This window comes from Saccoglossus kowalevskii, chromosome 11, assembly GCF_978046115.1.
Source record: "Saccoglossus kowalevskii chromosome 11, keSacKowa6.1, whole genome shotgun sequence".
Classification (NCBI taxonomy): domain Eukaryota; kingdom Metazoa; phylum Hemichordata; class Enteropneusta; family Harrimaniidae; genus Saccoglossus; species Saccoglossus kowalevskii.
The window spans coordinates 4,126,340-4,138,381 of record NC_140651.1 but is presented as its reverse complement, the minus strand read 5'-3'; the positions used below and the strand labels follow the sequence as shown (position 1 = coordinate 4,138,381).

Genomic DNA, 12,042 nt, shown 5'->3' with positions numbered 1-12,042 from the left:
ACCACAGGGCATAGGTTAGCCAACCCACAAAGTGACTAGTGAACCACAGGGCATAGGTTAGCCAACCCACAAAGTGACTGGTGAACCACAGGGCATAGGTTAGCCAACCCACAAAGTGACTGGTGAACCACAGGGCATAGGTTAGCCAACCCACAAAGTGACTGGTGAACCACAGGGCATAGGTTAGCCAACCCACAAAGTGACAGGTGAACCACATGGCATAGGTTAGCCAACCCACAAAGTGACTGGTGAACCACAGGGCATAGTTTAGCCAACCCACAAAGTGACTGGTGAACCACAGAGCATAGGTTAGCCAACCCACAAAGTGACTGGTGAACCACAGGGCATAGGTTAGCCAACCCACAAAGTGACTGGTGAACCACAGGGCATAGGTTAGCCAACCCACAAAGTGACTGGTGAACCACAGGGCATAGGTTAGCAACCCACAAAGTGACAGGTGAACCACAGGGCATAGGTTAGCCAACCCACAAAGTGACTGGTGAACCACAGGGCATAGGTTAGCCACCCCACAAAGTGACTGGTTAACCACATGGCATAGGTTAGCCAACCCACAAAGTGACTGGTGAACCACAGGGCATAGGTTAGCCAACCCACAAAGTGACTGGTTAACCACAGGGCATAGGTTAGCCAACCCACAAAGTGACTGGTGAACCACAGGGCATAGGTTAGCCAACCCACAAAGTGACTGGTGAACCACAGGGCATAGTTTAGCCAGCCCACAAAGTGACTGGTGAACCACAGGGCATAGTTTAGCCAGCCCACAAAGTGACAGGTGAACCACATGGCATAGGTTAGCCAACCCACAAAGTTACTGGTGAACCACATGGCATAGGTTAGCCAACCCACAAAGTGACTGGTGAACCGCGGGGCATAGGTTAGCCAACCCACAAAGTGACTGGCGAACCACAGGGCATAGGTTAGCAAACCCACAAAGTGACTGGTGAACCAAAGGACATAGGTTAGCCAACCCACAAAGTGACTGGTGAACCACAGGGCATAGGTTAGCCAACCCACAAAGTGACTGGTGAACCACAGGGCATAGGTTAGCCAACCCACAAAGTGACTGGTGAACCACAGGGCATAGGTTAGCCACCCCACAAAGTGACTGGTGAACCACAGGGCATAGGTTAGCCAACCCACAAAGTGACTGGTGAACCACAGGGCATAGGTTAGCCAACCCACAAAGTGACTGGTGAACCACAGGGCATAGGTTAGCCAACCCACAAAGTGACTGGTGAACCACAGGGCATAGGTTAGCCAACCCACAAAGTGACTGGTGAACCACATGGCATAGGTTAGCCAACCCACAAAGTGACTGGTGAACCACAGGGCATAGGTTAGCCAACCCACAAAGTGACTGGTGAACCACAGGGCACAGGTTAGCCAACTCACAAAGTGACTGGTGAACCACAGGGCATAGTTTAGCCAACCCACAAAGTGACTGGTGAACCACAGGGCATAGGTTAGCCAACCCACAAAGTGACTGGTGAACCACAGGGCACAGGTTAGCCAACTCACAAAGTGACTGGTGAACCACAGGGCACAGGTTAGCCAACCCACAAAGTGACTGGTGAACCACAGGGCATAGGTTAGCCAACCCACAAAGTGACTGGTGAACCACAGGGCACAGGTTAGCCAACCCACAAAGTGACTGGTGAACCACAGGGCACAGGTTAGCCAACCCACAAAGTGACTGGTGAACCACAGGGCATAGTTTAGCCAACCCACAAAGTGACTGGTGAACCACAGGGCATAGGTTAGCCAACCCACAAAGTGACTGGTGAACCACAGGGCACAGGTTAGCCAACCCACAAAGTGACTGGTGAACCACAGGGCATAGTTTAGCCAACCCACAAAGTGACTGGTGAACCACAGGGCATAGTTTAGCCAACCCACAAAGTGACTGGTGAACCACAGGGCATAGGTTAGCCAACCCACAAAGTGACTGGTGAACCACAGGGCACAGGTTAGCCAACCCACAAAGTGACTGGTGAACCAAAGGACAAAGGTAAGCCAATCCCCAAAGTGACTGATACACCAAAAATTACAATTTAGACCACTTTTACAAAATCTTTAATGTAATATTTCTGTTACTTACCCATCTAACAGGGAAGTCAGTAGGGGCTGAACTTCTTCAAATACAGCTTCCTGAGATTCAGTTGGAAAGTATACCCTGTATATAGAAGAAAATATTTAAATGATATATGAACCTTTTAAATTTAAATTACTAAACAAAAATGCAAGGCAATCTGTTTAATATGAACAACAATCAGACTGAGAAAATTGTCCAATATACAGAGGTGTCCAGTTTGAATTGTGATCAGACATTTTATTGAAATTTTAGACCATTCTGGCCTTCTACTAACCCTTCGCCAGTTTTCACCGCTGAATAACTTTCAGAATTGGCTACAACAAATTATGTCACTTTTGATAAAAAATGGTTGTTATTTAAAATCCACCTACAGAGAAATCTATACATTGTACTATATTTAAATTTGATACATAAGCTGATGTTATTTCTCACTATCTGCAAAGTTATAAAACTGGTTTGGGAAAAACATTGTTTCATTACCCACAATGGCTATTTCAATTGCTCTGATCATCAGAACCAAACAATGTACTTTCAATGCAACAAACCCAACATTGTTGATTTACAGTGACGATGCATCTAACACACAACAAATTTGACATATTTTAGGACAATATACCTTTCAAATTCAAACCCTTTATTGGTAGCAGCATGTCCCTGTCTGTTGGATTTTACCAAGACATTTTCCTACAAAACAAGAAGAGTGAATTATGCTTATTTTATCATGTTCAAATTCTTTTCTAAAAATCACAACAAAGAAATCAAAACAGTTGTATATTTTCTATAGTCTATGATACAATGAATTTTATACTTACATCATCTAAGACATGAACAACAAGCTCTGACAATGATCCGGTTCTGAAATGAAGTTGAGAACATTTGGAAATTAAAATATATTAATTACAATCATTAATCTTTCCAAACAAGATAATAAAATACTTTGGTGCTAATCACAGAGATTTGTGTTAGTAAGGATTCAGGAAAAAAACATTCGCACCACCTGTACTTGTGCCAATTTTCTCCTGTTTCCTGTCATTTTAAAAAAATTGTCCAGCTATAAAATATGTGTGTATTTTGGCTGATGATGGCATAAGAGCTATATAAACAAGTCATTGGAAATGTCTTAGCCCCCTGTTCTAAAACTTGTTATGCTCCTTTTTGTAATTTTGCATGTACCAGTTCTATACACTGAACAAAATGTCTTGGACTGCAAACCAATTTAACATTTGAAATCTCTAATATTTATGTTTGCATAATGAGAACAAAATGGCTGCCAGTCGACCATCTTGAATAGATGATGACAGAGATCTACTTTTGTTGATGGGCTAGAATATTGATACCTGTGTCCCATGTATGGCTGCCAATTGCACTATTGTCTCTGTACTAAATATGAAATAGGCGAAGTATTGAAAATTTTTCAAAAAAATGGATGTGCCTCAGCATGCCAATGTCACCAGAATTCTATGTTTGAATGGAAATACAAGGTTGAGACAATGATTTATATGTATAAAGTTTAGACAAAAAATGGTCCATGAACTTCTGAGAAAGTAGGGGGTTCAAAAAGAATTTTTATTATGGTTTATATTATCCAATCTCAAATAGCTCATAAACTATATTATTATACATCTGTCATCGTAACGCCATAAATTACAGCGTGCTGTAATTTTGCGGTATTTTCATCCTACCATATTAGGAAATGCGAATTCTAATTATGGAAGGATTATGCGTGTAAGCGTCCTCTAATAATAAAAACGAACATGGCTGCCACTAGGGTTTGACCAGACTCCACACAAAGAAGTTCGCTGATTCTGTTCTAAAAATTTTGGATTTTGGCATTCCCATGATGTATCTTTGGAAGGAAAAGATGTATAATAATAAGATTACTACGAGGATACCTCAAAGTATGCACTCAGACAGTACGCCGTTGCATCGACCTTCCCTGCTCGTCGGTCGGTACTCTCACTGTACTGTCTTCATGCATAATTTGAGGTACCCTCATAATATCAGTACTTTAACTTACTTTCCAAGACTGCTGATATCTTCACTACCAGTATCGTATGACATCAATGGACGGACACGACAATGTACCCGGATATTACCACGTAACTCCTATCAATAGAACATATAAAGAAAGATATTAAGATTATGCCACAAAGAGAATTAAAGTAAATTATAGTGCAGCCGGCAAATATTTCAGTGTAGCCAATCCTAGAAATGTATTTTTTTAAAGACTGCCCTCTAGTAGCGATTTACACAATCTTTTGTTTTCACATTTCTATCTGCAGCTGTTATCAAACATATATAGTGTTGTATGACTATTCACACTGTACCAATATGGTATTCCTCCCAATGATTACATAGGCTTTAAAAACACTGTAATACATGATTAAAACTCATAAGAATACTTGTCTATATGCAAAATTGACTGCATGGCATGCTAAGACTGCTCTATTGACTGCATGGCATGCTAAGACTGCTCTATTGACTGCATGGCATGCTAAGACTGCTCTATTGACTGCATGGCATGCTAAGACTGCTCTATTGACTGCATGGCATGCTAAGACTGCTCTATTGACTGCATGGCATGCTAAGACTGCTCTATTGACTGCATGGCATGCTAAGACTGCTCTATTGACTGCATGGCATGCTAAGACTGCTCTATTGACTGCATGGCATGCTAAGACTGCTCTATTGACTGCATGGCACGCTAAGACTGCTCTATTGACTGCATGGCATGCTAAGACTGCTCTATTGACTGAATGGCATGCTAAGACTGCTCTATTGACTGCATGGCATGCTAAGACTGCTCTATTGACTGCATGGCATGCTAAGACTGCTCTATTGACTGCATGGCATGCTAAGACTGCTCTATTGACTGCATGGCATGCTGAGACTGCTCTATTGACTGCATGGCATGCTGAGACTGCACTATTGACTGCATGGCATGCTAAGACTGCTCTATTGACTGCATGGCATGCTGAGACTGCTCTATTGACTGCATGGCATGCTGAGACTGCACTATTGACTGCATGGCATGCTAAGACTGTTCTATTGACTGCATGGCATGCTGAGACTGCTCTATTGACTGCATGGCATGCTGAGACTGCACTATTGACTGCATGGCATGCTAAGACTGCTCTATTGACTGCATGGCACGCTGAGACTGTTCTATTGACTGCATGGCATGCTGAGACTGCTCTATTGACTGCATGGCATGCTGAGACTGCACTATTGACTGCATGGCATGCTAAGACTGCTCTATTGACTGCATGGCATGCTGAGACTGCTCTATTGACTGCATGGCATGCTGAGACTGCACTATTGACTGCATGGCATGCTAAGACTGTTCTATTGACTGCATGGCATGCTGAGACTGCTCTATTGACTGCATGGCACGCTGAGACTGCTCTATTGACTGCATGGCATGCTAAGACTGTTCTATTGACTGCATGGCATGCTGAGACTGCTCTATTGACTGCATGGCACGCTGAGACTGCTCTTTAAAGGTACATGTACTGTGAAATATGTTAACTGGAATTATATTTCACTGAAAAAAAAAAACATTTTTGGTGTTTTGTATGGAGTTCAATATCACTTATATTTTGATATTAAAGTTGAATGTAAAACATAAGAAAAAAAAGGTATATTCACTAAATCATTCCTTCAGCAAAAATAAATTACCAAAATTGCCATGAACGTCTTAACCACTTCATTAAAGTGCACACAAGTATTTATTGAAAGCAAATGATGATAAATTATGACACTGATTACAGTTAATGATGAAATTATCATTTAATAATGATGGAATGTTGTGTGAAAGGCAAGGGTTGTATGACCTGACCAACATTTGGGTATATCCATCAGATTTTAAACACATTATCACAAAGTGACAAACTTGAGCATATGAAATTTAACATCTTTCTCAAAAGTGTTTATACGAGTTTCCAGGGGTATATACATTATGTACACAACATTTCCATTATTAGAAGTACCGTAAAATCTGTATTAGAAGCCGCATCTGTAATAGAAGTCACACCAATTCTTTTTGAATAATTGAGAATCAAAAATTCATCACTTCTCATAAAGGTAGAAGCTCGAATTGTACTATTTTAATAGAAGCCGTGGTTTCTAATACAGATTTTACTGTAGTACACATAGGCATGATGCATGGAGCAATTTTTAGCCAAGATTCAGAAGCACAGTTTATTGGTATTTTGAGAACTGATAAAAAATACTTGTTTATTCACTGTGATATACAATCGTGACACACATCTGCACTGAATTATTAGTATGATAGTTTTATACACAGACGTACAACCAGTACACAGCATCACCTTCGTGTGTAAAATAAAGCTCATTATCTGCCTCATCAAGTCAGCTTTATTCATAGACGAATGCACTTTATGAGAGAAAATACCAATATTCAGTTTAGATACTCAGTTTATTACCAAATAAAATTATATGTACAGAATCAAACTGATAAAAACGCATTCTTAACCATGTCTGACATGTGCCTCCACCCATACTATCTAAACTCTGAAAGATAACACACAGTTACATAGAAGACAACATTGTTTTGAATTGCTTGTACAGACGTATATAACATACTTAACAGAGTCAGTGTAATGATGTTGTGACTGTACACACAAACCTCATTTCAAACATGATAGCAAGTTTAGCAAACACACACACAAACCTCATTTCAAACATGATAACAAGTTTAGCAAACACACACACAAACCTCATTTCAAACATGATAGCAAGTTTAGCAAACACACACACAAACCTCATTTCAAACATGATAGCAAGTTTAGCAAACACACACACAAACCTCATTTCAAACATGATAGCAAGTTTAGCAAACACACACACAAACCTCATTTCAAACATGATAGCAAGTTTAGCAAACACACACACAAACCTCATTTCAAACATGATAGCAAGTTTAGCAAACACACACACAAACCTCATTTCAAACATGATAGCAAGTTTAGCAAACACACACACAAACCTCATTTCAAACATGATAGCAAGTTTAGCAAACACACACACAAACCTCATTTCAAACATGATAGCAAGTTTAGCAAACACACACACAAACCTCATTTCAAACATGATAGCAAGTTTAGCAAACACACACTAGTACATATTTATATGAACAGCAACAACATTTCAATCGTAGAATTTTATATTTACTGAATTATTCAAAAAACGAGGATATATTCAAATAAGATTTCAATGTTTATGTGGAGTGTGAGGCTTCTTAATTAATGATGCAATCTATTCTTTATATAAAGTATGTTCCCTGCATTTATTAATAATACTGACAAATTAATTTATAAAGTACGGCTTCCATGCAACCTGTTATTATTTTCTCATTTCCATCTTGTATTGATTGTGTTAGGGCGACTCATTTATCACATTGGTTTCGTCTATTGATCTCATACCAGTTACGCAATACTATGCTCCTCCAGTTGCAGCATACAATTTAAGTACCACGGAGGTCTATGAGATCATAATGAAATGATCTAAAAGAAAATCAAATTACCATGGCAGAGCAATAAGTTCTATAATGTGTGGCTTGACATTAAGTCTTGCAAGTTCAATAAATGGTAACATAAAAGCAATGACACAAATGGATATTTGGTCGATGCAAATGCAATTAATGTGCAAATACAAAAAACAGGTTAAACAAAAAATGTATTTTATGTGTATACATCTGACGAAAATATGAAGTTATTGACAATAACATCGTCCATATCTGATTAGGCAAATTAGCTAGCAAAATTCATTTCCAATTTGTCATTGTACAATGATTGACTTGCCAGGTTCATTTCCAATCTGACATTGTACACTGATTGGCTGGCAAGGAACTTTAATAGAGAAGTCCAGTACTCAAGACTACCGGTAATACATTTTTAAACGCAAGTGAAGACATATTGCTCCTGTGGCAATGTTATTTCAAGGTAATAAATGGTGTCGATTAATGCTGTAAAATATTATTAATTACCCCATTTCTAGATATCATGTGATAAATTAGACTTTACATTCTAATTAATCTCAATATGCATATGTCAATTTTAATTAATTACTACTGTGATAATTATAACATATATGGACCATGTCTCTAAATCTATATTGAATATTTCACTTATACAATACAGTGTATCTACATGCATTCACTAAAAGCCATGTTTTTAAGCAAATTTTAAGAGCGCTCATCTTACATTGGTTGCATGGGACACATATTGAACATGCCTCGGAATGACAACTCTAACAGACGACATCCATTGCGAAATTAAAATACAATCAAGTAATTGAATATGCTACAAGGCTTATCCACTGATTTATATCTTTAATTAATTAAATATACGAACACAAGTGAAAGATGAAATGTAAACGCAATCGTGGCCTTTTCATTCACTGCAAGATCTCACGTAATACACAAAATGTGCTGATCAAACATATGTCGCTAAAATCAAATAAATATTTGTTAATTTAATTTCTTTTACACTTTAACATTTAAAATCAAGACAAAACATGACATTGAGATACATCTACTTCATCAAAATTGACAGGCTTTTCAAAGGGCTATAACCATCCTAGGTAAGATATAAGAATGCCTGCTTTTCAAAGGGCTATAACCATCCTAGGTAAGATATGAGAATGCCTGCTTTCAAAGGGCTATAACCATCCTAGGTAAGACATGAGAATGCCTGCTTTTTCAAAGGGCTATAACCATCCTAGGTAAGATATGAGAATGCCTGCTTTTCAAAGGGCTATAACCATCCTAGGTAAGACATGAGAATGCCTGCTTTTTCAAAGGGCTATAACCATCCTAGGTAAGATATGAGAATGCCTGCTTTTCAAAGGGCTATAACCATCCTAGGTAAGACATGAGAATGCCTGCTTTTCAAAGGGATACAACCATCCTAGGTAAGATACGAGAATGCCCGCTTTCAAAGGGCTATATATGCCGTCCTAGGTAAGCTAAGAGAATGCCTGCTTTTCAAAGGACTATATATGCCGTCCTAGGTAAGATACGAGAATGCCTGCTTTTCAAAGGGCTATAACCATCCTAGGTAAGATACGAGAATGCCTGCTTTTCAAAGAACTATATATGCTGTCCTAGGTAAGATACGAGAATGCATGCTTTTCAAAGGGCTATAACCATCCTAGGTAAGATACGAGAATGCCTGCTTTTCAAAGGACTATATATGCCGTCTTAGGTAAGATACGAGAATGCCTGCTTTTCAAAGGGCTATAACCATCCTAGGTAAGATACGAGAATGCCTGCTTTTCAAAGGGCTATAACCATCCTAGGTAAGATACGAGAATGCCTGCTTTTCAAAGGACTATATATGCCGTCCTAGGTAAGATATGAGAATGCCTGCTTTTCAAAGGGCTATAACCATCCTAGGTAAGATATGAGAATGCCTGCTTTTCAAAGGGCTATAACCATCCTAGGTAAGATACAAGAATGCCTGCTTTCAAAGGGGTATATATGCCGTCCTAGGTAAGATATGAGAATGCGTGCTTTTCAAAGGACTATATATGCTGTCCTAGGTAAGATATGAAAATGCCTGCTTTTTCAAAGGGCTATAACCATCCTAGGTAAGATACGAGAATGCCCGCTTTCAAAGGGCTATATATGCCGTCCTAGGTAAGATATGAGACTGCCTGCTTTTCAAAGGACTATATATGCCGTCCTAGGTAAGATATGAAAATGCCTGCTTTTTCAAAGGGCTATAACCATCCTAGGTAAGATACGAGAATGCCTGCCTTTCAAAGGACTATATATGCCGTCCTAGGTAAGATATGAAAATGCCTGCTTTTTCAAAGGTCTATAACCATCCTAGGTAAGATACGAGAATGCCTGCTTTCAAAGGGCTATATATGCCGTCCTAGGTAAGATAAGAGAATGCCTGCTTTTCAAAGGACTATATATGCCGTCCTAGGTAAGATATGAAAATGCCTGCTTTTTCAAAGGGCTATAACCATCCTAGGTAAGATACGAGAATGCCTGCCTTTCAAAGGACTATATATGCCGTCCTAGGTAAGATATGAAAATGCCTGCTTTTTCAAAGGGCTATAACCATCCTAGGTAAGATACGAGAATGCCTGCTTTTCAAAGGACTATATATGCCGTCCTAGGTAAGATATGAGAATGCGTGCTTTCAAAGGGGTATAACCATCCTAGGTAAGATACGAGAATGCCCGCTTTCAAAGGGCTATAACCATCCTAGGTAAGATACAAGAATGCCCGCTTTCAAAGGACTATATATGCCATCCTAGGTAAGATATGAGAATGCCTGCTTTTCAAAGGGCTATAACCATCCTAGGTAAGATATGAGAATGCCTGCTTTTCAAAGGGCTATAACCATCCCAGGTAAGATACGAGAATGCCTGCTTTTCAAAGGGCTATAACCATCCTAGGTAAGATATGAGAATGCCTGCTTTTCGAAATATCGAAAATATCACTTTTTACCAAAAATGACAAAAATATTCACCAAAACTAGAGAATTAAAGATATCATTACAAAATGAACAAATCTGAGAGAGGTCCACATTTAGTACCTATATATGTAATATCAAAGCAATTGGACTTGCAGTTTTCAACAAGAAGTCGTAAATATCACTTTTTACCAAAAATTACAAAAATATTCATCAAAATTAGAGAATTGAAGATTACATCATGAAATGAACAAATCTGAGTTAGAACCACATGTAGTACCTATATATGTAATATCAAAGCAATTGGATTTGCGGTTTTCAACAAGAAGTCTAAAATATCACTTTTTACCAAAAATGACAAAAATATTCACCAAAACTAAAGAATTAAAGATATCATTACAAAATGAACAAATCTGAGACAGGTCCACATTTAGTACATATATATGTAATATCAAAGCAATTGAACTTGCAGTTTTCAACAAGAAGTCGAAAATATCACTTTTTACCAAAAATTACAAAAATATTCATCAAAATTAGAGAATTGAAGATTACATCATGAAATGAACAAATCTGAGTTAGAACTACATGTAGTACCTATATATGTAATATCAAAGCAATTGGACTTGAGGTTTTTAACAAGAAGTTGAAAATATCACTTTTTAACAAAAATGACAAAAATATTCACCAAAATTGGAGAATTAAAGATGTCACATTACAAAATGAACAAATCTGAGAGAGGTCCACATGTAGTACACCTATATATGTAATATCAAAGCAATTGGACTTGAGGTTTTTAACAAGAAGTTGAAAATATCACTTTTTACCAAAAATTACAAAAATATTCACCAAAATTAGAGAATTGAAGATATGATCATGAAATGAACAAATCTGAGAGAGGTCTACCCAAGGTACATATACACCAAGTATCAAAGCATTCAGGCTTGTAGTTTTCAAGAAGAAGTCGAAAAAGTAAAACATTGACACGGACGACGATGACAGACAATCACTCATAAGATAAGCTCTGCTCGACAAAGTCGACAGCGGAGCTAAAAATTAACCCTTTTTCCAATCAATTCTGTTACATTTTATGCAAATATAAGATGAAGAATAAAGAACATCATGTAGTTTCAACATTTTAGGGACACTGACATTTTGTTATGTAAACTGTAATGTTTTAATTCATTAGTTTTATAACTACTATGGTTTGAAGTTTTAGTAAGATTAAAAACAAACAGTTAAAAACTTATATTTCTATCTGTAAAGTGCAGGCAATCAGTCTCATTTCCACTTAGCATTTATACACATGGACAAACAATTATTTTTTAGCTTTTAATATGAATATTGTTTTTCCAGGCCAAGCCTTCAAACATTCTTTATGATGAATTTTGTTCTGACAAAACAGTACAAATGATAAAATAGAAAATAATAATTATAACAGACTCAGATAGAACTATTATTAAACCTTTGGTATTAGCATTT

At 37.9% G+C, this 12,042-nt stretch overlaps 2 protein-coding genes across 3 annotated transcripts in view; one reads left to right on the top strand and one right to left on the bottom strand.

Annotated features, from left to right (window-relative positions):
* LOC100378155 (kinesin-like protein KIF25) overlaps positions 1 to 12,042 on the bottom strand; it is a 93,853-nt gene that overhangs the window by 15,735 nt on the left and 66,076 nt on the right. For both annotated transcript variants that reach the window (XM_085505639.1, XM_085505640.1), the window contains exons 6-9: positions 4,131 to 4,219; positions 2,926 to 2,968; positions 2,730 to 2,797; positions 2,120 to 2,194 (exon numbers count right to left, since the gene is read on the bottom strand). In XM_085505639.1, the coding sequence (XP_085361765.1) occupies positions 2,120 to 2,194; positions 2,730 to 2,797; positions 2,926 to 2,968; positions 4,131 to 4,219 (275 nt within the window). The remainder of the gene's footprint in view (positions 1 to 2,119; positions 2,195 to 2,729; positions 2,798 to 2,925; positions 2,969 to 4,130; positions 4,220 to 12,042) is intronic.
* LOC100378306 (low density lipoprotein receptor adapter protein 1-like) overlaps positions 1 to 12,042 on the top strand; it is a 69,481-nt gene that overhangs the window by 51,330 nt on the left and 6,109 nt on the right. The gene's annotated exons all lie outside the window — the stretch shown is intronic.